This window comes from Octodon degus, unplaced genomic scaffold (genome assembly GCF_000260255.1).
Source record: "Octodon degus isolate 3935 unplaced genomic scaffold, OctDeg1.0 scaffold00064, whole genome shotgun sequence".
Taxonomy (NCBI): Eukaryota; Metazoa; Chordata; class Mammalia; order Rodentia; family Octodontidae; genus Octodon; species Octodon degus.
In genome coordinates this window covers 9,581,095-9,608,233 of record NW_004524640.1, presented here as the reverse complement: position 1 = coordinate 9,608,233, position 27,139 = coordinate 9,581,095, and the positions used below count along the sequence as shown (strand labels likewise).

Genomic DNA, 27,139 nt, shown 5'->3' with positions numbered 1-27,139 from the left:
TGACCAGCACTTCTAACAGTTTGAGGATAGGATATCGCAGAAAGTTCTAGTGTGTTGTGGACATGCATAATGACCGTGACAGTTACTGGTGGCTAGGCGTCACTTGTGGAACTGTGCTACAGCTATTTCTTTGAAATCCATCCTGTATGGTCTCAGACTCTCAAGGATCCTCCTGCCTCAGCCTCCCGAGTGGAGTACTAGGATTATAGGTGTGTGCCATCACTCCCAGCAGCCCTTTTTCTGACCAAGTTGCTGTGTTGCCCAGGCAGACCCTGACCTTAGCCTTCCTGCCTGAGCCTCTGGAGTCCTGGGATGAGAGGCTCTTGTCATCACGCCCCGCTCACGTGCTAGTTTCATAGAGTAGGACTGAAGCAACCAGCTTCTCTGCCCACATCCTGGGCACAGTGTCTCCTGGGGTTTGGCACTGGACTTTCAGCCCCTGGCCAGCTGGGTGTAGGCCTTTCCATGTCCCCTCTGTGCAGTCAGGACAGCGTGGGACTGTCAGCTCTCACCCTCAAGCCTGGCTCCTGGGGCCAAAGGTTCCTGTTCCCAGAGGTGTCCAGTGGAATGTCGCTGCAACCTGGCACACCTGGGCTGCCAGCAGGTAGCGTTGTGGTTAGATATGCGCTGCAGCTGCTGGGGTGTGGGGAGGCTCATGGCAGGCACTTGGGCTCTGTTTGTGTCTGAGCCTGGCTACAGGACCTCATTGGCTGTGATCCAGAGAGAGGCGATTTTGGTGACTGTCTCAACCGTCCGGGGCTCCCACTGCCTTCACAGCTGGCTTTGGCTTGTCTTTTCTGGGGTCACTTTCCCTGGATGCTAAATTAGTGGTCAGGGCAAGGAGCTGAGCACGGGTGACCCTGAAAAGTGCTGCTGCTGCTGTCCTGTGCCTTTGTGCACATCATATTCTCTGTCCTCCACACCGAGCTCCTCTCTACCTGTCACCAAAGGTGTAGCCTGAAGGCTCCTCCCCACCTCACCCCCCATCCCTGTGGCAGCCAGGATCTTCTGCCATGTGTTGTGTTGTGTTCTCACGGCCCCTCCTTCCTGGACATCCAAGTGACCTTTTTTTTCCTGGTGGAACCGGGGATCGAACTCAGGCCCTTGCGCTTGCCAGGGAAGCACTTACTCCACTGAGCCATCTCCTGGCCCCCAAGTGACCTTTGCTGCAAGCCAGACCCAGAATTTAGTGCTAGGGACTCAGCCTGAACACCAGGAGTCTGGTGGGGGTAACAAAAGGGGAAGTGCAAATGGGCACATGGTAGTTGGGGGCTCCTCACTGTGGGCCCCCACATCTGTCTGGTTTTGAATTGAGCTCTGAAGAAGCATTTAGGCAGAGCAGAGGAGGGGGTGCGCTAGGCACAGGGCCTCTGTAGGTGCACTGGCCTAGGGGTGGGATAAGGTGTGCCCCTGGGAATGGAACCACTACATCAAAGCAAATTCCCACCCTTCTCTCTCCTTAGGTCTCTGGCCATCCAGTTGTCTGGCTGGAGCTCTTCAGGAGGCCGAGAGTCCCAGGACAAGGGCCCAGATGGCCTGTCCTTCCGTGGCGACAGATGGTCAGGGGCAGTGGTGCGGAGGGTGCTGTCTGGCCCTGGGTCGGCCAGGTCAGAATCGAAAGAGGTGAGCGCCCCCCCCCCTTCTTGAGCTGGGAGTAGAGCCCGTGTTTTAACCAGGGTTGGATGCTGATTGGTGGAGCAAAGTCACTGGGCGGAGCTTTTGGGAGTGGCTAAAGTAGAAGCTGGCTTCATGATTGGCCGGCTATTTTCCCCGCCTTAGCTAGTTTTAAGTAAAATCTGATTGGATAAAAATTGAGAGGCGGGGCAGACTGACAGCCTTTTGATGGAGTCCAGCCCTTAAAAGTAATTTCTTTCATTCCCTGTCTTATCTCCCAGCTCACCGCAGAAGGTGCTGGCCTGGAGGGGCAGGGCCTGGAGGTTGAGACCCAGCAGAGATCCTTGGTGTCTACACTCCCCTCCCGGCTGGATTCGAAGGGTAAAACCTGGCCTGAGGCAGGGGCTGGGAGCTCCTGGGTTCTAGAAAGCTGGAGCCCACGGCCCCAGGGAGGACGTTTCCAGCCTAGGGCAGGTGGGGAGAAGAGCTGAGGAGATGCCTCATCCTGTCTGCTGCCCTATCTCCTGCCTTCCGTGGGGGCTTGTAGGCCTCTGTTCTATTCTTTGAGCTTCCTGTGAAAGTCGGCATTAAGTGCCCAGGGACTGGACCCATTGCCGGTGGCTCTGTTCCTAGTGGGTTCAGTGGCCTCAGGGAATCCTTACCCTTCTAGACCTAAGTCACTGGAGGAAGGAAGGAGGGGGCCTGGCAGCTGGGCTTCGAGAGGGCAATCACTGTGGCCCCAAGACAGCCTCCCCCCACCTCACGCCACCTCTTCTCTGCTGCTCCTTGCCCTGCGCGTGCACAGCCTGCCAGTCGTTCCACGAGGCTCTCGACGCCTGGGTGAAGGGGACAGGAGCTGAGCCCTTCTACATTCGAGCCAACCTTACGCTGGCTGAGCGAGCGGATCCCCACGCACTCAGTGTGAAAGCCCAGGAGATCCTGCGGCTGGTGGACCCGGCCTACAAGCGGCGGCAGGAATGGTTCTGCACCCGGGTCGACCCCCTCACACTGCGGGACCTCGACCGGGGCACGGTGCCCAATTATCAGAGGTAAGGTGGAACAAGGAGCTAGGGGATAGGGTCCCACAGGGAGCTGGGTGAAGATGGGGGTGCTCTTGTTTCCTCTGGGACAGGATGGGATGGAAGAAAGAACAGGGCTTTCCTTCTCCCTCCTAGTGAGTGACATGACTCCCTTCCACAGAGCCCAGCAGCTCCTTGAAGTTCAGGAAAAATGCCTATCCTCCAGCCGGCACCGAAGCCCCCGCAGTAATGTGAGCAGGGCTGGGTGGGCAGGGAGGGGGCTCAAAGGGCAGGCGTTGGCTTCGTTTTCTGCAGTCCTGGGGGAGGAGAGGAAGTGTAGCCACACCTGCCCCTCTGCTGGGATTTAACTGATCATTTACTGTGTGCCCAGGAAGCAACAATGGGTTTTGCCTGTTAGGGTGAGTGAGAGATTAAATGAGATTTGTCCCCCATCCTGGAGCAACTCAGGCACTTAGTAGGCATCGGATAACACTCACATTTCTCTTCCAGTGTCAGGGTGAGGGGTGGGTCAGGTCACCACTGCCCCTCTGAGAGGTTATATCTGGGAGAGGCCACGCTGCCAGACAGCAGGCTGAGGCAAAACCTGGGGGAGACAGGGCAGGATGGGAGCCCTAGCTCTGGTGCTGAGCAGCTAATTGACTTTAGACAAACACCTGGACCTCTTTGTGATGCTCACTGTCCCATTCTTGGGGTAGTTTTCTTACCTGCAAAATGGGGTGTTTGCTGCACCTGCCTAATGGGCAGTGTATGGCTGCAGGAAGTCAATACACATCCACGACCAGTACTATCCCTTGCCGGCTTCCGTATTTCCCAGGTTGGGGATAATTAATTCTCTTATATTGGATTCATTAATCTTCCTACTCACCGCCACATTGGTAACGCATTGCGGAGCACCCAGAGTTGGTAACAAAACACTCCTTTTGGTCTCTTGCCTCAGTCTCCCCATCTCTAAAGTGCAGTGTGCATAAAGTTCCTTTCACTGGCTCTGCTACTTGTGCCCTTAGCCAAGGCCACCCTCCTCTCTCTGGGGCTGTGGGGTGGGGAGAGGTCTGATATCCAGGGAACCTGACAGCAGGGCAGAGAGGCCTGGGTCCTCTTCTTTCTCCCTGGGGTGGGGGTGGTGTGTGCCTCAGGTGCCCCTCTTTTCTTCATGCCTCCTCAGCTGAAGAAGCGAGCCCTGGGGCTGGTGAGACCCAAGCCTGTGGGGGGCTCTGCAGGGGACCCCCTGGAGCAGCAGCTGCCAGAGCCCTGCTCAGGTAAGTGGTAGGTTGTCCTGGGTTGTTTGCAGTGCCCAGGAAAGTGGGTGTGGGGGTGTCCTTTGGCCTTTGTGCCCTGAAGAACAGTGAGGGTCCCAGTGGGGCCAGGGCTAGAGGGACAAGGCTCCCCCTGCTGGTGGAATGGCCACCACTGTTGAGGGGATCTTGTGGACAGCAGCTGCTAGTGGTGACCATGGCTGTGAGGTGCCCAGCATGGCCTGTCCTCATGTGGCAGTGTGGCTGAACTGCATGCATGTGTGTGTTGGCAGAGGCCATGGGGACTTCAGGGGGTGTCCTGGAGGCAGCAGAGTGAGGCCACATTAGAGACAGACTGGGGAAACCCTGAGAAGGGTGAAGCAATGTTGAGGGAAGGGGGACAGAGACATTTTAGAGGAGAGGTGGTTTCAACTGTGGCCTCCGAGGATGAAGAGGAGTTTGCTTCTGGTAGAAGGCACGGCTGCCTGTGGGGACTTTGGAGGGCTGTGCCTCAGCAAGTGGGTATGGAGCACATCACTGGGCACAGGACACAGTGGTCCCTTCCTCAGGTCTCTCAGGGAGGCTGCTGAGGTCACATTAAGTCACGGTGAACACAGGCGTGAGATGTGCAGTGCAGGAGGCCACCAGGGGACATGGTGTCCTGGAGCACCTGGTGGGGCCCTGCCTACTTGGGTACCAGGGGAGGTGACCCTGGACCCCAAGGGGCTAAGGATAGGGAGTTGGGCTGGGAGGTGCAGGGCTGTGGCTTTGGGCAGCCACACAGTGAGCAGAAGCCCTGTGACTGGAGGCATCAAGGGCAGAGAGGCCCAGGCATCTGTGGCTTCTACTCCTGGGATCTGGGGCAGTCTGTGTCATCTGTGTGCAGGGTGTGGGTGGCCTCTGGCTTGTGACCCTGAGAAGCCACTGGCACCTTGAAAGCAGGGGAATCACAGAAAAAGGTGAAGATTCCTGACCAGGGGCTGGCGAGATAGCTCAATAGAATAGGTGCCAGTCAAGTGCCCGGACCAGATTTTGATCACTGGCACCATATGACACATCGGCCCTGCCCCCAGGCACGCTGAGCCAGCCACTGAGACCAGGCGTGGTGGTGCATGCCTGTAATCCCAGCGCTGGGGAGGCTGAAAATAGGAGTCCAAGCTGTGTAGTAAGACCCTGTACTAAATACATAAAAAAAAAAAAAAAAAAAAAAAACAACTGTCCCACCAGTGGTATGTTTTTAGTTTGATATGGTGATAGCTTCTAAGCCATGATAAAGAAGGTGTCATCCTGTGACCTCAGAGGGGATAAAAGTGCTGCAGCTTGTGCCATTTCTTATATCCCAGCTTGGTCTCCCTCCAGTGTTTCCTCTTGGAACCTGATTTTATTACCAGTCTCCATCTGAATCCATTAAGGAACGGGAGGACGATGCAGCTTTTGCTTTTTGATTCTGAAAGTCTCGTGAGAAGATGTGGTTAGGCTCAGGGGCAAGAGCATGCGCTTGAGAGTGGATGGAAGTGGAAGAGCAGGTGTTCTGTTTTGAAGCCTCCGTCTGGCTGCTGCATGGAGAGTGATCTGTGCAGGGAAGGGGTGAGGCAGAGGGTGAGCGAAGAGCCCACTGCACGGTCTCAGCAAGGAAATGGGGGAACCCTGTAGGGCGTGTGTGCGTGTGTGTGCGTGTGCGTGCCAGTGCAACTCAGAAAGAAAAGCGAATGGGCTGCAGGGTAGGTGTGACGTTAGTTTGGAGGATCAGAGGCGAGAACTAGCCTCACACACCCCACACCCCTTTCCCCTGCAGAGCCAGAGCAGAGCCTGAAGCCCTACAGCCTGGTGCGGCCGCTGCTGGTGTCTGCGCTGCGGCCGGTGGTGCTGCTGCCTGAGTGCCTGGCGTCCCGGCTCATCCGCAACCTGCTGGACCTGCCCAGCTCCCGGCTAGACTTCCAAGTGTGCCCAGCGGGTGAGCTTGAACCCCAGTAGGGAGGGCCAGGCCCCAGAGCAGCAAGGCCCAATGAGCTATGTCCTTCTCGCTCTTGCTCTGTAGAAAGTCTTTCTGGAGATGAACAGTGCTCACCCTCAGCACCCGGAGCCCCCAAGGCCCAACCTGCCACCCCTGGGCTGGGCAACAAGATCCGCACCATCCAGGAGTTGGTTGGGAAGGTAGGTGCTGGGGGTGCTGGGCCCGAGGGGCTGCTCTTTTGTGCCAGCATTTGTGCTGCCTCTAGGGCTCCTCAGTTTCCTCACCTGTGACGTGGGCAGGTTGGGGCCTTTGCCCTCACCGGGGTCACCTTGGAGGTGTTAAGCTGGTAGCCCTTACCTGTGCTTCTCTATCCTTGAACTTCTCTCTTGTGAGCAGACTGGGGCTGTAGGGCCTCAGGAAGTGAGTGGGCGGTCCCTTCAGAGGGGGAGGCCCAGGTCTGGAGCAGGAATGTGACCTTTCTCTGTATCACTCATGAGTCCAGGTCTTCGCATTGAAGTTCTTTGCTCCCTGCTAGGGTCCCTCTGGGTGGGAACACAGCACTTGCACACAGGCAGATGTAATAGGGGACAGTGTAGGGTAGGGCCTGATGTCCCTGGACTGGGATGTAAACATGGCTTTGTGTTTTGGGAAAGAAACACTGCCTGTTGGAGCTGGGTGCCCGGGGTGTGCGGGAGCTGGTGCAGAGCGATGTCTACCCCATCGTCATCCACGTGGAGGTGACAGAGAAGAATATCCGCGAGGTCAGGTGAGGTGGGCTAGGGCTTGTGGGCCACCATGTTCAGAGGATGTCACTCTGTGCCTCTGGCTCTACCATCTGTCTCACTCATTGTCTCCTTTGCTTTGTCCACTCTTCTTGTCCATCCCCAGCCCGTTGCTCCGTCCTCAGTCCCCTACTCTGATGTTGCCCACTCTTTTTCTGCAGGGGCCTCCTGGGCCGGCCCGGTGGGCGGGACTCAGAGCTGCTTCGACAGTGCCGCAGCGCGGAGCAGGCACTCTGGGGGCTGCCCTGTTCCTGGGTGCAGGTGCCTGCGCATGCATGGGGCCACGCGGAGGAGCTGGCCAAGGTGGTGCGTGGCCGCATCCTGCAAGAGCAGGCCCGCCTTGTGTGGGTGGAGCGGGGCAGCAGTGGTGGCAGTGGCAGCAGCAGCGAGGCCTGAGGACCCCTCGAGGGCTGGCTTCCTGCATCCGAGGCCTGGCTTCCTGCATCCAAGGCCTGGCTTCCTCCATCTGAAGCTGGGTTTCCTCCAGTGGGAGTCTGGCTTCCTCCTCGCTGCAGAAGCTGCCAGCCAGTAGACTGTGTGTCTGGCCAGTTGGACCCTCTCATCCTGAACCTTCCTTGAAATTTGGGCTCCAGCGTGGGACCCTTCGCTCTGGACTCTCACCTGTAGTTGTCACTTGTATCAGTTGAGAGGCCATAGGAGCCCATGGGCTGAAGCTTCCACCTGCCCCTGTACTTGCTGCTGTGGGCCTTCCTGTGTGTCATCCTGTGTCCCCACATACCCACTCGTGGGTTTCACCATGTATGTCTGTATCTTCTTCAGTGCCTACCCTGGAGTCCAAGTTCTCACACCTGTGCACAAGCTTGCACACTCAGGTTCTCATCGGGCAGGCTGTGGCTTTGTCCCTACCCCTGGCGCCACAGAGTCTTCCTCAGCCCTCAGCTTGAAGGAGCTTTGAACCTGGCACCTGGTGACCGCCACCTGCCCTGTTCACATGTCTTGTGTATACTGCTGCCCGTGGCCATTATGGCTGCTTTGGCCCACTGTCACCTGTATCCCTCATGCCTTCTCATGTGTGTCTGTGGGTTTGTCCTGTGTAAATGTCATGCCCACTCTCTGACACTTGGGCACTAACAGGTGTGTGCTTCCTGAGAGCACACCCAGGATCATGTTCTCACAGCTGCCCTGCCTGAGCCCCGAGGGCCCAGCGGGCGCTGCCCTGCCCTGAATGTAAGCCTGTGATTACAAACGGGCCTTTCACTCAGAAGCTGCACAATATGGAGCATTAAACATGTTGTCATATGTGCTGGTGGCCTCTTGCCTGGGGTCCCTCTTCCTCCTCTCTGTCACCACCTCCAGCTCCGGTGGATTCAACTTTGCCGTCCTGATTGCCCGTGGGGAGGGTCAAATTTCCCTCTTGACTCATCCCAGAGCCGCCCGCCATCTGTGCCGGCATCACCTTACCTGCCCCCAAAGGACAGGTGGGGGCCCACAGGTGGGCCACCCAGCACTCAGTCCTGCCCTTCCTTTCCCAGCCTGTCCTGCGGAGCAGGGACATAGACCCGCAGGGCCCAGCTGCCGAGTGCAGGAGTCTCAACCAGCACAGTGGCCTTGGGAGCAATCCCAGCAGCCTGACTGGAGGAGATGCCACTTGAACTTGAGGGTTGGATGCTCTTCTCAAGAAGCACTGCTTGATTATGTGACTCAAAGCAGGTGGCCATCGGGGCCCCCACTGAGGCACCTGAGCCGGCCCTGAGGTGTTGAGGGTGGCCAGAAGAGCTTGCAGCTGCCCAGGGAGTGAGAAGAATGCCTATCTGTCCAGATTGGACGTGAGCTGGCAGTGACCTGGGCTTTGTGTGTTGAGGGAGCCCTTGAGTGCTAGGCAGGGCCGTGGGCTTACAGGAGCTCTCCCTGGGCTTAACTCAGTGGGCTGAGGCAGGCAGGGTCTGCTCTAGTAGGGGCTGGGAGGAGAGAGAAGCATGCATGAGCGAGGGGCAGTTGAGGCTCCAGGCACTGGGGCTGCGCTGCTGTTTGCTAGCTGCTGGATAAGACCTTGGGCTCCAGAGGGATCAGGGCTGGGGATCTGGGAACCAGGGAAGGTTCCAGGGCCGAGGGGGCCCAGATGGGGGGCTGCAGCCCCATCTTCAGTGGAAGGAGGAAGAGGAAAAGTGGGTAGATGCCACAGGGGAGGGGGCTTAGGGGGTAGGGGGTTCCTAGCCGTCTACCCTGCGATGGGTGAAGGCCTGGAGTAGCATGGGGCTGTGGACTGGACTTCTGTCAGCCACGTGGCCCCCAGCAAGGACCACACTTAACTGCCCATGAGGCCATTGTGCTTTCTGGTGGAACAGAGGTCCCCTACACTCCTTGCTGGGTAGTGAGGCTGCGGGTGGGGCGCTGGGTGTGGACTCTGTGGACTCAGATTGGGGGGCAAGGGACATGGGGGCCTTGCTTGGGACCTACAAGCTCCCCAACCACCATGACATGACTAGGTGCTCCCCTGGAGGTGCCCTGTGTCCCAGGCCACTGCAGGCCTGCTGTGGTAGAGATTCTCTGCCCTCTGTCCCCAGGCAGCCAGCTGTGTGTCACCACCCCAGGTGTGCTAGCTTGAGCTTTCTATCAGGCCAGCCCCTGCCCTAGCGTTTTCCAGCCTCTGTCCTGACCTTTGAGGCCTGCCTAAGATGCCTTCTCCAGGGAGCCTGCTGATGCTCCCAGCTCTCGGAACTTTGCCTGATCCTAGCCCCCTTCTGCCTTGTGGTAGGATGGGGTTCTATGTGGCTGTTGCTGGATAGTGGGGTTCCCTGGGGTTGGGGACAAGGTTTGCTCAGCCTGTGCCCTGTGCAGTGTACACCTGCATTCACATCTGTCCTACATGTCCTTTCTGTGAGGTGCAGAAATCGGTTGTCACCTCAGCGTCATGCTTTAGTTCCTGATTTATAAATGATGCCTGGGAGTGCTTGTGTTGGATTTGAACTAACAGTAAAGCCAGAAATTGTCTCTCAGTGATGCTGTTCTGAGAAAGCTGGCTGTGAAGGGGCCTGGCTGGGGGCTGCCCCATAGGAAGGTCACTTAAAAGGGCTGGTTTCCTCTTCCTGTCCCCTTGTCATAATGTAGGGCTGGGCTACTGCTGGCCAGTCCCGTTCACCAGCCATTGGGCACTCTCTTGGATTTAATTACCAAGCACTTCCTGAGCTCCTAGTATGTGCCAGGCACTGTTCTAGGCACAGGGCTGGGGATTCCATGATGAAAAGAGAAAAAATTTGTGTCCTGATATTCACATGAAGGAGACAGACAATAAGTAAAGTATATGAGCTGAAAACAACAAGGCAGGGGGCAAAGCAGGTCAGGCCTGAGGGGCTTAGGAAAGAGGGCAGAGGGTCTGCAGTTTAAACAAAGCAATGGGAGAAAGCCTCCTGGGGGAGGTGATATTCGTGTAAAGGTCTGAAGATGTAAGCAAGCAAGCAGGACATGCAGATGCCTAGAGAAAGTGTTCAGAATAGCAGTTGCAGAAGTCCTGAAGTCGGGGTACCTGGCCTGAGGTTGAGGGAGCAGAGGGAAGATCTTAAGGTGGGAACCAGTGCAGGGCTGGGGGAGAGTGACTTCTGCAGAACAACATGGAGGCAGGGCTGAAGAAGCCCTCCATCTGTCCTCTGTCGGCTGGGACAGCAGTAGCCACAGGGACTGCCAAGTGGCCACGGTCTGATGGGCCAGGTGAGGGCCGAGAGCAGGCTCTCGCTGTTTCTGTGCCGGAGTTGCTGGGTCTCAGTGCATGACCCCGTGCCTCTGGGCCCGACGCCCTCAGCTCTGAACTGGACAGACCATTCCCATGCTTTGTGGAGAAGGAGGAGTTGAGAGAACTTCTGCAGTCGCGCTGGAGTTGGAGGCGGCATCCGGAGGAGGGCTTCAAGTCCAAATGCAATTGGGCGGGAGAGGGCGAGCGCACGCAGGTGGAAGCCCGGGCCAAGGTGGGAGAGCTGAAGCACCAACGGCCCGCCGCGATCCCCGAGGAGGGAAGGCTGGGCCCACGGGCTCTGTGCACGCTGCCTTCCTTCGCGGCAGCGCCTCCTTTCCAGCTCCCTGGGGCCTGGTCGCCCCGCCCTCGGGCTGAGGCTGTGGCTGAGGTGGGGGCGGGGCCCTGCGCCCTAAGCCGCGCAGCCCGCGGAGCAGGTGGAGGGCCGCGCTTGCTGCTCGGGGCTCAGCTCCGTGTCCCGTGCGCCTCGCGCCCCGCGCCTGGGCCCAGGCCCCCAACTGTCCAGCCTCCCTTCCTGGACTGGCCAGGAGGCGGGGGCTGAGCTCTCTGGGGTCCTAGAGCAGATGCCCTGCCGGCTGCCCCGCGGCCCGGCTGCAGCGCTGCTGGTCCTCCTGTGCCTGGGGCTCCTTTGCGTCCGCTTCCACTCCAGCCTGTCCCCGCGGGGGGCGCAGAAGCACCCTGGGCCAAGCGCTCTGAGTGCCCCGCCTCGCGGGCTGCAGCTTCAGGACGTCTTCATCGCGGTCAAGACCACACTGGCGTTCCACCGCTCCCGTCTGGACCTGCTACTCGACACGTGGGTCTCTAGGACCAAGCAACAGGTGACAGGCGCGCGACTTTGGGCCCTACGAGTGGTCCCTGGCTGAGGGGCTCACAGAACTCTTTGCTGGGCTGGGGCTCCCAACAGCCTGGATCAAAGCTGCCCTACGCTGAGTTCATCTCTCTCTTCCATTCCTAACTGCACCTACACTGGCTGGATTTAAGGTGCTCCTCAGATCCACAATCCCTCTCCTGTGGGTGGCCTGGGTCCTTCCCTTCCCTGGCCACACCAGCAGGGTCTTTGCTTTGGACGGGAGCTCAAGGTGACTGGGCAGGGAGATTTGGAGGAGGTTGAGACCCCAGGCAGTGCACATACCCAGCTCAGCTCAGCCTGACCTTGGGGGGAATGGTGGGTTTGAAGTGGAGGCCTCTGAGAGATCTTGATCCAGCCCTGTGCTGTTCAGAACTGACCCTGGAGTTGTCCTGTTCTGGCTCTGAATGTCGAAGAACTTGCTACACACTGCTGCTGCCTGAGGTGCGCCAGGCTGGCACCTTGCCTCCTGCACTGGTTTCCTGTGGTGGCTGCTGTGTGTGTGTGTGTGTGTGTGTGTGTGTGTGTGTGTGTGTGTGCATGCCTGGGTGGTGGCCTGCATGGTGAATGGGACTGTGTGTGTGTGTGTGTGTGTGTGTGTGTGTGTCCCCTCCCTCATCCACATGGTCACAGGCATGGAACCTGAGTGTGTGAGATATACGATGACAGGAGGAAATGTGGGTGGCATGAGTGTGGGGCTCATGCCTTGAGGGGCCGTGGCTCTGCCAAGCTGAATCCCCTTCAGCACCTCACCCCTACCCCTAGTGCCCTCCTTGAGCAAAGCCAAGGATTCAGCATCTCTAGGAAGGTGGAGGGTACACACACACACACACACACACACACACACACACCATGTCCCCAGAGTGGCTGCTGGCTCTGGGGAGGAAGTGACTGAGCCCTTGGAAGAGAGCTCAAGGAGGGGGTAGGGAGGTTTGGAGGAGGTTGAGACCCCAGGCAGGGCACACCCCCAACAGGTGCAGATGCCGGGTGCTCCTAAGATGAAAAGGTGCTCCTTGCTCAGCACCCCACTCTCCCTGCGCCATGCAACACTTCACATCTTGGGGAGATCCTGGCTCTGTGGGCGGGCAGGCAGGCAGGCGGGCGGAAGCCGCCGGCGCTGGTCCTCCCCACAGACCTTCCTGTTTATGGCACTGTGTCTGTGTACCCAGCAGTGTGGCTTCACGTGGTCTGAGGCTCTTTCCTGTCGTGTCTTGCTCCCCACCATGGTGTCCTGGCCCCCCATGAGGGAACTGAGGCCGGGGAGGAAGAACACACTTGCTCAGTGGGACACAGCTGGGTCTGTCTCCTCTGCACCATCCCAGGAGCCCAGAGTCACCAGCGCTCCGATAGCTGTAGGAGTGGCTCCTTGGGCCTTCGTCTGGGGGTCTGTGCCCAGCAGCACCAGGCTGGCACAGGGAAGGCACAGCGACTCCTGGGTTCCCAGCAGAGTCAGAGATGAATTCTGTTCTGGACCCCAGAGCGAGGGCAGAGAACAGAGGTCCTGCCCCTTAAACTGAAGGAGGGAAAATGGTCAGCTGGAGGAAGAAGCTAGGGACAGAGGGCCTACTCTCGCCACCCAGCATCTCTCTCCCTGTAACTCATTTTTCTCTGTGACCTTGGCTCAGGCCTTCCTGCTTCAGCCTTTAGTTTCCCTGTCTGCACAGGACAGGAGTTTCCGGAATGGGCTGGAGCTGGTTAACTGTAGTTTGGGGCTCCAGCTGGTTCAAGGTGGTGGGGTGGCAGGTGGGCCTTTACGGCAGCAGGCTGGGCTCGTGTGCTGCCTTTGTCCCTGTGCAGCTGACAGGGAGGCGTGTCTTGTGTGTTTTGTGCTGGAGAGGAGCCTTTCTCTTTCTCCTGTCGGCTCATGGTGGGCAGGGGCAGGGGACCAGGCAGTGGTGGGGGGCGGGTTGGGGCAGTGGCAGGGCAGGGGGCATCTGCCTTCTCTGCAGCAGATGGTCCCCTGCCCAGCAGGCTCCTGGTGCCTTTGTTTTCCAGCCTGTGAAGTTTTAACCATTGTCAGAATCCCCGCCTTAAAAAATCAAATGCAGCCCTTGGCTTAGGAAGCTCTGCCCATCACTCTGCGCCAGCCCTGGAGCTCCCAAGGGCAGGGCTGGAGCAGCCTGACTTCTGCCACAGGAGAGTGCTGAAAGTGGACTTGGGGAGGGGCAGAAGGCCAGGCTGGCAGTGGGCACAGGGCTGGCTGTGGAGGGCAGTGAGCAGTGACTAACCTGAGATATTTGTGGGTGGGCAAACTGCAGCTGAGGGCATGAGAGGAAGCTCAGTGACTCGAAGGCTCTGGGTTCCAAAAGTGGGAAGGCAGAGCTGGCAGGAGAAAGTGCAGCCCAACCTCATTTTCAATTTTCTTTTTTTATTTTTTTTCCACTGGGCATAGAACCCAGGGCTTCAACTATGCTAGGCCTGTGCTCTACCACTAAGCTGCACCTTTGGCCCTTTTACTTTATTTTTGTATTTTTATGTATTTAGTTCAGGATCCACAGGATCTCACTACACAGATCAGACTCCTAGTGATCCTCCTGTTTTCAATGTCCCAAGCACTGGGATTACAGGTGGCCGCCACCACACCCAGTCTCAGTTGCCATCTCAGCATGCTGCGGGGGTAAGGCAGGCACTGCATGTCAGGAATTGAACCCCAGCCACTGCGCTCTGCCTAAGCAGGCGCTTTAGTCTGCTGAGCTATCTGGCTGGCCCCTTTTAAAAACTTAAAAATAATGTTTTATGTCACTTTTTTTTGAAACAGGGTCCTTTTGTGTCTTTCAGTCTGGCCTTGAACTCACTGTGTAGCCCAGGCTCCTCTGAGTCAGCCTGACAATTGAGTTACATGTCCAGCAAGCCTTTCTTTGGAGGAACAGCTCAGTGTTGAGGTGCAGCTCTCCCAGGAGAAGTCTCAGCTGTTGGGGATTTGAAAGCCCTGGGCTCAGACAATGGCCAGGGCTGGAGGTACGGATGGGAGTGCCTGCAGCCTCCTGGCGGTGGCACCACCAGGTGGAATAGTGAGGACCTGGACCTGGGCCTGGGTCACCCACGTTCTCCCCATGGTAATCAGGGACTCAGCCTGGCTAAGTCTCAAGGGAGGCAGGAGGCAGACCCCAGGATGAAGGGCTTAGAGGTAGCTGCTGCTAGGACAGGGAGACAGATCAGACCAGGCCAGTGGTCTCCAAGATGCAGTCCTACTGTGAGAGGGACCAAGAGATCCATTTCCCCCACCAAGAAGCTGGGGTTACCCTAGAAGATGAGATAGGAGGGCCTAGGGAGGGGCCCCTAGCGAGGCTGGAGGGTGTCAGGAAAGGCTACCTGGGGGAGATGACACCTGAACTGGCAGCTGGAGAGAGGGAAGAAAGCACAGCATGTGCAAAGGCTCAGAGGGCGTGTGTGTGTGTGTGTGTGTGTGTGTGTGTGTGTGTGTGTGTGTAAGATGAAATCTGGTCAAAGAGCAGCCTCAGGGGCAAGACAGCAAATGCTGAGATAAAACTGAATCAGGTGGCAAGGTTTGGGGGTCAGGTGCACCCCACTGGTCACATTTTGCAGACTGGCCTCTGTCCCAGAGGAAGTAGGGAGCCGTGGAAGGCGTTAGCCCAGGGTGGTGGGTAAGGGCGTGACCTGGTTCTGCTCCTGGGAGGGAAGCAGATGGAAGGAAGTGGAGCAGTCTTGTAGCAATCCGCTGTGGGACTCAGTGGCAGGCCTGTGGTCCTGGGCCTTGGGTCACAGGTCTGCCTGGCTCCCTCCTGCCTCTTCCTGTGCCCAAGCCTGGCTTCTGTCCTTCAGCTCCTCAGTTTCTCCTGGAATAAAAGAAGCAGAGCCTGGCTTCACAGTCCTTACTTGCTCCTTCTTTTGTACACAGTCTCATTCTACTCTCATGGCTGTTATGGCCCTCTGTGTGACAGATGGATAAACCAAGGCAGGGGGTGATTGGAAGGAACAGTTCCCAGAAGAGAGCTGTGGGTGGGCAAGGAGGACCATTTGCATCCAGAGGCCCTGAGCCTGGAGAGTAAGGAGCAGGAGATGGGGGACGTAGGGCCTTCAGTATTGCTTCTTGGGACCCTTTTTTCCTTTTTCCTTACTTAGGAGTTTGGAATTGTGCCAGTGCTGGGCAGGACTACACAAGGGTTGGGGAGGCCTAGAAGGCGCCCAGGAGAACTGCCCAGGAGCTGAGAGGCTCCGCAGGGGCTGGGCCGGGCCTGGGATGGATGTGACAGTCCCTGCTGGCCAGGTGTCCTTGCCCTTGGGCTGCTTCTGGAGGGGTTCTTTCTGCCTCTCATCTATCTGCATTTGGTTTATTTGTATCAGCGTAGCTTCAGCCCACCTGGAGATGGCAAACATACACCCAAGGTTTATGGGTTGGGATCCCAGCCTTGGCTCTTGGCTTAGCCTGTTTTGTCCCTTGGGAAGGGGACCGATCCTGCTATCTGCCTCCTAAGATCTAGAGTGGATTGTTGGGGACCAGGCATGGTTCACAGTTCTGGTGGGTGCCTGTCCAGTGGCGGGGGAGAGCCAGATCAGGCCGTGGTGCACGATTTCTGCACTTGTGAAAGGGTTTTGGGCTGTGAAAGTGTCACCATCTCCTAAATGATTTGTGGGCCTCAGAGTGTGGGCATGGGGTCCTTCCATAGTTTGGGTCTTGACAGAGAGTTTAGCATTGTGTTGTTGTGGCCTCAGTGACCACCTGTGACTGTGACGTGTGGGTGACAGGAGAGAGCACAATGCTGCCAAGGGTGTGTAAAGGGAATGAGTGTGTGTGAGGCCACAGAAGCTGTGTGTGTGTGTGTGTGCGTTGCTCTGAAAGGACCAAATGACCATGGGCATGTGTCTGTCCCTGCAGGTGGACAGCAGGTTGTTATGCATGGACCCACCTGGGCAGGTGGGCTGTGGATGGCCCAGGGCAGTGGTAGCCACACCTGACCCTGACCTCCCTTCTCTTTTCCAGACGTTCATCTTCACTGACAGCGGGGACAGAGGCCTCCGGGAGAGACTGGGTAACTCCACCCACTTTGGGTTCCCAGGGTTTCAGGCTTGTCTGAGGTCAGGAAAAGCAGGTGGCTGTGCTGTGGTGTGGGGCTTCCCAGGAATCAGAGTGCACCTCTGACACTAAGGATCCCCTTTTGCTAAGGGAGGTGGCAGCTGGGAGGGGAAGGGGTGCTTGATAAGGCCCTGGACACCTGGGTTTCAGTGCAAAGCAGGAGGCAGCCCTTCCGGGCTATTTGAGGGTGGGCAGTGAGGAGGAGCTGGGCGGGGCCCCATGATGGTCCACTTCTGCAGGGTCCCACCTTGTGGTCACCAACTGCTCCGCAGAGCACAGCCACCTGGCCCTGTCCTGCAAGATGGCCGCAGAGTTTGACGCCTTTCTGGCCAGCAGGCTCCGGTGAGTGATCTTGGGTCTCTTGGGACTCAGTTGAGTCCTTCTCCACTAACTGGGCACGCCTTGCTCACAAAGCTTGCGCAGCGGGGTGCCCAGCACAAAACAGGGGTCTGAAAGGATACCTGGCCACCCCCAGATGTCTGTTGATTGACTGTAGGGGACGCACCTCAAGTTCACTGTCCCGCTTCAATCCCCATAGGTGGTTCTGCCACGTGGACGACGACAACTACGTGAACCCCAGGGCGCTGCTACAGCTGCTAAACGCCTTGCCGCAGGGCCACGACGTCTATGTCGGCAAACCCAGCCTAAACCGGCCCATCCATACTTCTGAGCCGCAGGCGCACAATCGCACGGTCTGTCTCATCTTCCCTTCCTCCTTCGCCATTGGCCGCAGGCCCTGGGGACGGGGCTAGGGGCGGGGCGATGGAGGGGGCGTCTTCCCTTCCTCCTTCGTCATTGGCCGCAGGCCCTGGGGACGGGGCTAGGGGCGGGGCGATGGAGGGGCGGGATGGAAAGGAGCGCTGGGCTCAGGGTTGCAGAGTCGGTGCTGTCCCTGGGGTTAGGCCGGTGGCTGTGTGTGTGTGTGTGTGTGTGTGTGTGTGTGTGTGTGTCCTGTATTTAGGACAGGGTCTACAGGGTTTCACTATGTAGATCCGACTCGTAGTGATTCTCCTGTTTCCAGCCTCCCAAGCGCTGGGATTACAGGTGAGCACCACCACGTTCAGTCTCAGTCGCCGTCTCAGCGCGCCCCCAGGGGTGGGACCGGCACAACACACCGTGGATCCAACCCCAGCCTGCTATGCTAAGCCCTAAGCAGGCGCTTTTTACCCCGCTGAGCTATCAGGCCAGCCCGGTATTGTCTGTGAAATGGGAAGACTGCAGTAATGTAGGCGAGTCCTCGGTCGCCAGAGAGCAGTGGTTTGGGGGCGTCACATGAGTGACCAGACACTTCCTGACTGCGAAATGGGGCTCCTGGCCACCTGGTATTTGTGCAGATTGTTAAAATCCTGGAATAGAGGGCTGGGGAGATAGATCAGTAGAATAAGCGCTTGCCTGGCAAGTGCAAGGGCCTGAGTTCAATCCTCGGTTCCGCCAAAAAAAAAAAAAAAAAAAAATCCTGGAACAGGGATCGGGCAGGTAAATTGCTGCTCCTCTGTGCCCCGAAACACTTCCCTCCCTTGGGCACTCCCTCTCAGGTCTTCCTCAAATCATCAACTGAGAGTGGACCCCTCGATCAAGAGAGGGCCCTAGAACCACCTTGACCTTCATTCTTGACGGACACTGATGAGAGCTGCCAGATTTAGAAAACCAACAAAAAGCCAGAAACCCAGTTACATCTGACTTTTAGATAAACAGGGAAGGATTTCTTTGTGTACACTTGTCCCCAAAGTGGCACAGTTTTCCCCTGTCCCCCAGGAGGTAGGTGGCCCCAGTTGCTCAGGCTCCCTAGGCCCCAGGGAGAAGGCACCAGGAGGTCCCCCATCTGCAGGCAGGGCCTGGAGCAGGAGTTGGGCACGCCCTGGCCACTTGCCCTCCCCAGTCACCATCTGCTTCACTGGGGAAACTGAAGTCTTAATTATCAGCAGCTCAGCAGCTTCTGAGCTCTAATTAAATCCTCCTGGGCCCCAGGGTGGCGTGTGGTGGTAGTGGTAGTGGCGTGTGAGCCATTCCTGGGGAGCTTGGGGGCCTTGGGACGCACATGCTTCTGTCCTGGCCTCTCAACCTGGCTGAGCAGTTGCCTTTGGGGCTCACCCCACTTAGAGCCTGACCTCGTTTTCCCTCGCCAGCCCCACTGTCTCCTGATTTGGTGACCTCAACCAGTCACTTCACCCCTCTGTGCCTCAATTTCCTTGTGTATGACAACAGCTCTTACTCACAGGGCATTTGTAAGCACAGAATAATTCACTATATATATATTTTTTTGCAGTACCAGGGATCAAACTCAGGACATTGCACTTACCAGGCAGGTGCTTATGCCACTGAGCTATATCCCCAGCCCCAAGCACAGAATAATTGCATGAGCCATTTCTGAAAGTCCCTGGGACAGGATGGCACATGTAATGGACACTTGTAGGAGTCAGCGCTCAGTGAAGACAGCCCAGCCTTCCTTTCTGATCAGTGTTTTTCCTGGGCAGGTCCAGTACCTGTCGGGACACACCCAACGCTTGTCCCTGCTCAGATACTGTCCCTGACAATGTGTATGATGCTCTTATTCATTTATATCCCAAAGTGGGGTTCTAGAACTCTGAACCCTGGAGTGTGGCAGAAACCCAAAGTGTCCAGGCTTGTTCAGATCCTGGAGTCCCCCAGGATGGAATAGCAAAATGAACAAGAACTCTGGCGTGGGGTTGGTCCCTGGTCTTGAACCTCAGACCAGTGACTTCACTTCTCTGAGCCTGGGTCCCCTCTCCTGGGTTGTGGCCCTTAGCATTGGCCAAGGCACTTAACATTTCTACTTCTTGGGCTGGGGAGATAGCTCAGAGGCATAAACACCTACCTGGCAAGCACAGGCCCTGAGTTGGAACCCCAGACCCGCATGCTGTGTCAACCCTGGGACCCTGGGTGCCCATGCTGGCCCCAGCACTTGGGGGGTTGAGACAAGAGGATCACTATGAGTTCAAGATCATCCTGGGAGCTACAAAAAGTGAGCACAAGGCCAACCTGAACCACATAATGGAAACCCTGTCTCAAAACAAACCAACAAACGAACAAACAAAAAACCCAAGCAACCCCCCCCCCAAAAAAAATATTGCAAATTCTGTGCTCATTACCACACTGATCTGAAAGAGGAAGCCACATACACTCATTAATTTTTTTAAAAAGACGAGCATTTTTGGGGAGCCTGTGTGTCAGGTCCTCGGGGGCCATCATGGAGCATGGACCTTTCTCACAAAGGTCAGCTCAGCTTTTCCAGAAGGAGACTAAGCACAATCTTCAGCAGGAGGTACCTCTAGGCCAGGAGAGGCGTTGGATTTCCGGAAGCGGAACCGATGTGCTCCTGGTGACGGCTTCCCAGAGAGGGGCGTGGCTTTTCAAGGTTACACAGTTTGCAGGGAGGAGGCTCAGGCTTTCCTGCCTCCGGCCCGGGGCTCTCCTCACTGCCACCTTGTGCTGTGCACTTGGGAAAGGTCACCTCAGGGAACTTGGTAGAACCACAGATGGTACGGCTGAAGGGTAAAGCATTTCCATGGTGATTTTTGGAGTTCTCATAAAGGAGAAGGAAGAGGTGATGGTGGTCAGGGACAGAAAGTGGTTTAAACCTAAGGAGGTGCTATTGACTCTTGTGGGTTGCAAGGGCCCCTAGACAGCCTCCCATACTCCAGGAAGGGCCTCAGCCTTCTTTTTTTCTTCTAAAAAGCCATTTTTGGCCCCAAGAGTTGGGAGTGGCAGTGGTTTGGTGTTGACAACAGCCCCTCCCACAAGTGACCCTGTAGAGAGTATCTTTTTCTCATAGTTGAGTGCTCTCATAGTTTAGGACTCTGATTGGCTTGTCTAAGTCACGTGCCTGCTGCTGAGCCAATCGCTAGGTCAAGAGGTGTAGCCCTGTGCTCCATCTTTCAAGAGGATTCCGGCCCACATCCCTGCGGCCCAGGGAAGCAGGTGCTTGTTTGACAGCATCCCATCTCCAACCGCGCGAAGTTTTTCAGGGAAAGGGGCAAGATGCAGCGGGTGGATAAGATAGTACATGTCCCACCGAACCAGAATGCAGCTGGATTTGGATTAGGGATCTCCTTACTCATAATTAGCTGTGTGACTTCGGGCTGGTTTCCTTATCTATAAAATGGCATAACAATGCCAGGCTGTAACAAGTCTCCAGTGACTGTGAAATAAAGATCGTCTGAGCCATGCTTGGGAGTGAAGGTGCCTGGCCAGCCCCACCTCCAGACCCACTCCACACCTTGGACTTCTCTTTCCAGAGGCTGGTACAGTTCTGGTTTGCCACAGGGGGCGCTGGCTTCTGCATCAACCGCAAACTGGCTTTGAAGATGGCTCCTTGGGCCAGGTAATCTTTGACCCCCTGGGGTGGCAGCCCGTGTGCGTGAGGGTTTCTGCCAAGGCGATGCCACAGGGAAGGGGACGGCCAAGTAGGGGCTCTCCGAGGAGGGAGAAAGGCTTTTTGGTTGGAAACAAGTTTCCTGGAAAAGGTGGCTTTTGAGCTGGGATAGCACTAGAGAACCTCGGGAACGGCACCTGGGATAGTGGAAACTCGGTGGGGAGGTGGAGGGACCCTGGTATTTTGGATGGATAGAAGCCTGGCCTTTTGGTCTTCCCAGGCAGGCTGTTGTGCACAGACAGCATCAGGGGCCACGGCGCTGCACTGAGGGCTATTCTGAGCTGGTCTGGGCCTCACCGAGAGCATAGCAACTGTGTGGGAGAGAGGGTGGGGCTGCCTTGTTTCTACAACTAAGGAAGCTAAGCCATGGGAGATTGAGCAAGTCTGAGGTCACCAGGTTCCAGGCTTCCCAGCTGCTCGGTTTAGCTCCAAGGCCCTGTTATTTGCCACTGTAGCAGCCTGTGATGCTTTGCCCCTGCTGACAAGGGTCCCGCGGGGTCATCCCCATGCCTAGTGCTTCATCCTGGCTTCTGCTTACCTCTATGGTACTTCCTGCATATTAGGCAAGTTATTTATTTATTTATTTATTTATTTATTTATTTATTTATTTTTTGCGGAACCGGGGATTGAACTCAGGCCCTTGCACTTGCCAGGCAAGTGCTTATTCCACTGAGCCATCTCCCCAGCCCCAGCTGCATGTTAGGGAAGAGCTCTGCCCCCATTCTGAGGATGCAGCGTTAATGGGAGTGTACAGCCAGTCGTGTGTCCCATGCGACACAGCTCTCCCCCTTCCTAAGGCACACAGTGGACTCCAGCTGCTCCTGTGAGATTCCATTAAAAAGCTGCCACCTCCTAAAAGCTGCCACCTCCTCTGGGGAAGCCTGCTCACCCTCCCTATACCCCCCCCACCGCATACTTTCTTCTGACTTAATGCCAGCCCTGCCTCAAGTGACATGCTTTCTGTCTGTGTGTCCCCGAGTAGGGGCTGCTTGGAGACTGGTGAGCACTTGTTTCTCATCTGCATTTCAGCACCCTATCTTGGGGCAGTAGATCCTTCAGCTTGACAAAGAATACATGAGCAAGCCAAGGTTTGAAAGAAGCAAGCAGAGAAGGTCTCTACATACCCCGCCTCCAGCACCTTCTCCCAGCATCCCTGAGAAGCCAGGCCCCTCCTCATCCCCATTTCCTAGAACAGGAATCCGAGTCTCTCAGAGGTTTCTGTCTTAAATGAGTCACGCAGTGTGCAGAGTCAGCTCACTGCTTGGGCTGAGGGGGGGGGGGGAGGCTGGCGGGGGGGCTGTGCCTGCAGCTGCAGTCCACTCTCTCCCTTAGTGGCTCCCATTTTGTGGACACATCCGCTCTCATCCGGCTGCCCGATGACTGCACTGTGGGCTACATCGTTGAGTGCAAGTTGGGGGGACGCCTGCTGCCCAGCCCCCTCTTCCACTCCCACCTGGAGACCCTGCAGCTGCTGGGGGCTGCCCAGCTCCTGGAGCAGGTGAGCCAGCCCCGGGGCAGGCAACAGTGGGAGAGGAAGTGTCCCAACAAAGGAAGGGGGGGAATTTGAAATCAGCCTGAAACCCAAGATGATGGGGTATGGTCATCCTTTATGGGTGGGGAAACTGAAGTCCAGGGTGACAAAGGACCTGCATAATAGCACACTCTGTGACACAGCTCTCCTCATCTCTAACCTGCAAAGGTTGGCTTCTGTGCTGTTGGGACTCCCTGATCTGGTCTCTAAGAGCCAGCTGGGAGGACCTGCAGGGAGGTGAAGCTGTCTCTGGGCCCCACCACCCTGCTTCCTGATCCTGCCCCATCTGGGTCTCTCTCTGCTCCCCTGTCCCTCCCTCTCCACACATCCCTTCTGCCCAGTCAGGTTGACCCTTTGTGACATCCCACTGGGAGCCCCTTCCTGCATCATAACTTTCCTGGCAGTTGTTTCCTGCTTTTCCTCCTAACCCAAGGCACCAGGGAAGGAGCAGGTTCCCTTTCTGCCAGGCAGGGTGCCTGGCGTGACTGCTGCCCCTGAAGACCTGGCTTCCAGCCCCACATGTGGTCCCGGATGGGACGGCCAGAATACGGCCAGACCCTTTGGGGTGCCAGACACAGAAACTCAGCATGAGCCCTGAAGCAGATGCGTGCGCTAAGCCGAGAAGCTGAGGGCGTGGCTTGCGAGGTCTGGCTGGGTCTGGGCACTTAGGACCATTACCATTTCCTCTGCCATCTGCTGTCCCATGTGCTGGCCTGTCCTCAGATAGGCTCACTCTCTTTCTGGCAGGATGGCAGCCCCAGGTGTACCCCCATATCCCATGGAGAGAGCTCTGTCTTTCCTCAGATCCCAGCCCCAGAGGAAGTAGTGTTGGTTGACCAGGTCTGGAACGGGAGTCTAGAGGTGATCAATCCCATTAAGACTGCCAGAAAAGGGTGGTAGATTTGTACATAATGTACATAATCCTCCCTATACTTTATATCATCTCTCAATTCCTTTTTATTTATTTATTTTTTGAGACAGGGTCTTGCTATGTAGTTCAGGCTGGCCTTGGGCTCACTAATATAGCCCAAGCTGGCCTTGAACTCCCAGTGGTCCTTCTGCCTCAGCCTCCCAAGTACTGGGATTATGGGTGTTCTCCACTCTGCCTGGCTTTTAAGGACTTATAATGCCTAATGTACTTTTTTTTGGTACCAGGGATAGATTTTTCTTTTCTTTTTCTTTTTCTTTCTTTCTTTCTTTCTTTCTTTCTTTCTTTCTTTCTTTTTTTTTTTTTTTTTTTTTTTTGCTGTACTGGGGATTGAACTCAGGATCCTGCACTTGCCATAGAATGTAAATGTTATTTAAGTTGTTGTTCTGCTGTATTGTTTAGGGGAAGAAGAAGAAAAATCTGTACTTATTCAATACAGGTGTGATTTTATTTATTTCTTTATTTTTTTTGGCAATACTGGGGATTAAACTCAGGATCTTGCATTTGCCAGGCAAATGCTTATTCTACTGAGCTATCTCCCCAGCCCCAGATGTGATTTTTTGACTATTGGTATCTTTTTGTGCCTCTGGGCCTCATGCACTCTGGGCAAGTGGTTGATCTGCCACTGAGCTACATCCCCAACCCTTTTTACAAGTCTTATTTTGAGACAGGGTCTTGCTGTGTTGTCCAGGGTGGCCTCAAATGTGTGATCTTCCTGCCTCTGCCTCCCCAGTACCTGGGGCTAAAGGCAGGGACCACTGAGCCCCACTTTTTAGAATATTCCTGATGCACAAGCGGCTGAGTCTGTGGATGTGGAGCTCACGTGCGGAGGGCTGACCGAGGATGGGGGCACCAAGGCCTGGAGAGCTGAACTAACTGTGGTGCACAGTTAGCATGGGGCAGAGGGGATTGGAGCCCTGGCTGGGAGGCTCCTGGGCCCCCAGTCTGTGACCACAGCACCTCTGCCTCTTTGCTGAAATCATCCCACACCCCCTGCATGGTGCCATGGAGGCTTTGGGTGGCCGGGACCTGTGGGGGCCTATGGTGAGAGTCCAAACTGTGCTGAGTCCAGGGAGAAGCTTGTTGGAAATGGGCCTTCCCTGTGGTGAGGCTTGAGCTGTGAGTCCCTAGGCTTGGGGGTCATCAGCCCCAGAGTTAGCTGAGCTCTTGAGATGCCAATGGTTGGGGCACAAGTCAGCCCTGCAGGATGGGAATTCCCTTCCAGGGAGGTCTCCGAAGCCTGTGGCAGCTGGCATGGAGCCCAGAGGGAGAGCACTTGCCCAGCACTAACCAACAAGTAACAAAAATATATCCACTCCCACATAGTGCCAGATGCTGCCCCCATGGGGTCCCCAGTGAGTCTCCACTGCTCCTTTGCTTTTTTCTGCCCAGGTCACTCTCAGCTATGGTGTATTTGAGGGAAAACTCAACGTCATTAAGCTGCCAGGTCCCTTCTCGCCTGAAGAGGACCCCTCCAGGTGGGTCTGGGGGCTGAACCTGAGATAGGGAAGGGGTGGGGTGGAGGCTGAGCCCTGGCACTGGAGAAGCAGGTGCTGGGAGGGAGAGGAGCAGGGAGCAGTGGTGACTGCACAGAGCAGGGCGTAGGTGTCAGTGTGGCTGGCTTGCTGTGTGACCTTAGGCAAGCATCCTGACCTCTCTGATTTTCAGTCTCCCCATCTGTAACATCCAAAGGCTGGGCCTCGTGGTGGTATAGGGCTCTCCTGGCTCTGAGCCTCTGGGCTCATCAGGTACCCTGGAAGACTGAGTGGTCTGCGATGAGCAAAGAGGTCCTCCTAGTGATGGTGGGACTTCATACCCATAGGGGCAGGGAGTTATTTAATGATTTTGGGGGCTCTTCCCCCCCCCTCCGCTTTGGGGGCTCTTTGCTTCTTCTTTTTTTTTTTTTTTTGGCTCTTTGCTTCTTTGACACCCTTCTTGTCATTCTGCCCAGCACATATGTAGGGAGGTGGGGTGGCGAACTGGGGAGCAAGCAGGGGTGCAGGGAGACTGCAAGCGAGGGGGTGGTGGGTGGGCGAGCCCTGGGCCCACTGGACACAGCTGTGTGGGGACGAAGGGGAAGCATGGGGTGGCTGAGTGGGAGAGGGTAAGAGCCCTGACACCAGCTGGAGAGGGGGGCTGCGGGGACCTCTCAGCCGGGGTGACATGGAGGACCTGTAGCACTGTCTACAGGACAGGGACAGCACATACGCAGCCTGCTGGGGAGATAGGTGCTGGAGTGGAAGCCAAGCTACCCGAGTGTGTACCAGGGCAGTGATGTCCCTGGGGCTGGGCGGTGTCGAGGGACCCTCAAGGGCCCCGGGCTCAATCTGGATTTTAGATGCATGGGAAGTCTGTGACCGAGGGGGCCCGGGCCCTGAGGTTCACAGGGCTGCCTGTGGTGTGGCAGAGCGCGCCCCTCTCGTGAGGCTGTTGATCAGGTTGCTCGTTCTGAGGACATGCAGCCGGCTCCTTACAGAGCACCAGTCCAGAATTGCAAGACGAAAGCATCACCTCCCCCTGGCACAAGCTGCCTGACAGGTGTGAAAACCCAGTGCAAGCTAGAACTACGGGCCAAGAGGCTTAAGAGTCAGTGTTGAGCTGGGCATGCTGGTGCACACCTGTCATCCCCACACTCAGGGTGGGGAGCTGCTGACAGGAGGGCAGTCAAGAGTACAGAGCCAGCCTGGGCCACGTAGTGAGTTGAAAGCAATGAAACAAAATTATGCTACATTTTGTCTAAGCCTGAAGGACTCATAAGTTTCCATCTCCTGGGGCTGGATCCGTTGGAGACCCACTTCCGTGGGGTCAGGTGGCCTGGACTCAGCCGAGGTCTCCTGATGCCACCTTTGGCTTTTGAAGTTTCTCAAAAACCTGTGATTCTCAACTAGGGGTGTTTTTTGCCTACTGAGGACATTTAGTGACTCTGGGGACATTTTTAACATTAGGCACGGACTGCATGTCCCTCTCTCACTAAGATAAGCTCTGAGTGTTACTAGTGCCCATTCCAGATCACTTCTGTGACAAGTGATGTGTGTGGGACACCTCTCTGGAGTCCGTGGGGTAAGGACAGGGATGAGTGACTGTCTTGTCTATGTTCGGTCTCTCTGCAGGTTTCGCTCCCTACACTGCCTGCTCTACCCAGACACACCCTGGTGCCCTCAGCTGGCAGCCCGATGAACAGGGGGCAGGGGTGGGCAGCACTTCTGGCTGTGCCATTGCCTTCTCAGGCCAGCGGCAGGCTTCAGTGGGTGCCAGGCTGCCGGGAAGCCCAGGATCTAGATGGCAGCTGGCACCAAGCACTGTAGACCCTGGAGATGGGTGAGGGCCAGAGAGTCTCAGGGCTGGATCCTGTCACCTGCAGTGGCCAGCTGGATGTGGATGGGACACTTGGGCTGGCTGGTGTCTCCGTGTCCTCTCCTAGGGCTCAAGGAGTGGCCACAACTCCAGCTCCTTGACTGGATCCCCTGTCCCTGAGGGTCCCTGGGGGGGAATCATGGCACAGTCCAGGGCTGTGACCGATGAAGTCCCTTTCTAGGGGATCTATGCTGCCCAGCTCTTGCTAGAATACTCAGGCTTTGGACCCTCAGGATGCTCTGAGCCAGGTGATGATCAGAATAGGTCCCCACCAGTCATGGTGATCCTTTTGCTTCCTTCTCTGCCCTGCTGAAGGAGTGACCATGTGACCTGGCCCTGGCCAGTAGGAACTCAGCAAAGCCAATATGCTGGGTGAGGTCTGGTGGCTCCTTAGCCTGCCTTCCTGTTGTTAATGTGGGCGTGATGCCTGGATCTGGGGAAGCCACTGTGAGCCCTCCAGGGAAAGGCCAAGACAATCATGCACAACTGTCCCTCCAGTATCTGGCTCTGTATGAAATTAAACCTTTATTTAAGTCTCTTGGAGTCTCGTCCGTTGTGTAGCCAAAGGGTTCCTGACTGGGGCAGGACTTTTGGTCTGTCTGCCACAGTGGCAATGGTAGTCACTTCCGGTGGTGTGATAAAATACTTAGCACACAGCCCAGCATGGGGAGAGGAAGGCTTAGTGTGTGCCTGTGTCACAATTGTGAGGATATGTGTGTGTGA

General features: G+C 56.4%; 2 protein-coding genes across 6 annotated transcripts in view; both read left to right on the top strand.

Annotated features, from left to right (window-relative positions):
* The window catches only part of Card10 (caspase recruitment domain family member 10), a 32,760-nt gene extending 24,874 nt beyond the window's left edge, over positions 1-7,886 (top strand). For 2 of the 3 annotated variants that reach the window (XM_023719012.1, XM_023719011.1), the window contains exons 13-21: positions 1,464-1,623; positions 1,896-1,995; positions 2,420-2,663; positions 2,815-2,884; positions 3,817-3,910; positions 5,682-5,840; positions 5,925-6,040; positions 6,494-6,606; positions 6,784-7,018. In XM_023719012.1, coding sequence (XP_023574780.1) covers positions 1,464-1,623; positions 1,896-1,995; positions 2,420-2,663; positions 2,815-2,884; positions 3,817-3,910; positions 5,682-5,840; positions 5,925-6,040; positions 6,494-6,606; positions 6,784-7,018 — 1,291 coding nt within the window. Of the gene's footprint in view, positions 1-1,463; positions 1,624-1,895; positions 1,996-2,419; positions 2,664-2,814; positions 2,885-3,816; positions 3,911-5,681; positions 5,841-5,924; positions 6,041-6,493; positions 6,607-6,783 lie in introns of all 3 variants that reach the window. The other variant, XM_004634591.2, reaches the window with a different exon arrangement.
* A 2,723-nt stretch (positions 7,887-10,609) lies between these two features.
* Mfng (MFNG O-fucosylpeptide 3-beta-N-acetylglucosaminyltransferase) lies at positions 10,610-26,954 on the top strand. 3 transcript variants are annotated; one of them, XM_023719004.1, is made up of 9 exons: positions 10,610-11,146; positions 16,118-16,166; positions 16,450-16,552; positions 16,749-16,902; positions 20,467-20,552; positions 21,936-22,101; positions 24,455-24,540; positions 25,470-25,600; positions 26,173-26,954. In XM_023719004.1, the coding sequence occupies exons 1-9, from the start codon at positions 10,892-10,894 to the stop codon at positions 26,382-26,384; spliced, it is 1,242 nt and encodes a 413-aa protein (XP_023574772.1). In that variant the 5' UTR covers positions 10,610-10,891; the 3' UTR covers positions 26,385-26,954. The 3 variants fall into 3 exon arrangements, with proteins under 3 accessions (XP_023574772.1, XP_023574774.1, XP_004634646.1); XM_004634589.2 differs by lacking the exon at positions 25,470-25,600 and having other exon boundaries at positions 10,618-11,146; positions 26,173-26,333; XM_023719006.1 differs by lacking the exons at positions 24,455-24,540; positions 25,470-25,600 and having other exon boundaries at positions 10,614-11,146.
* Positions 26,955-27,139: the final 185 nt, after the last annotated feature.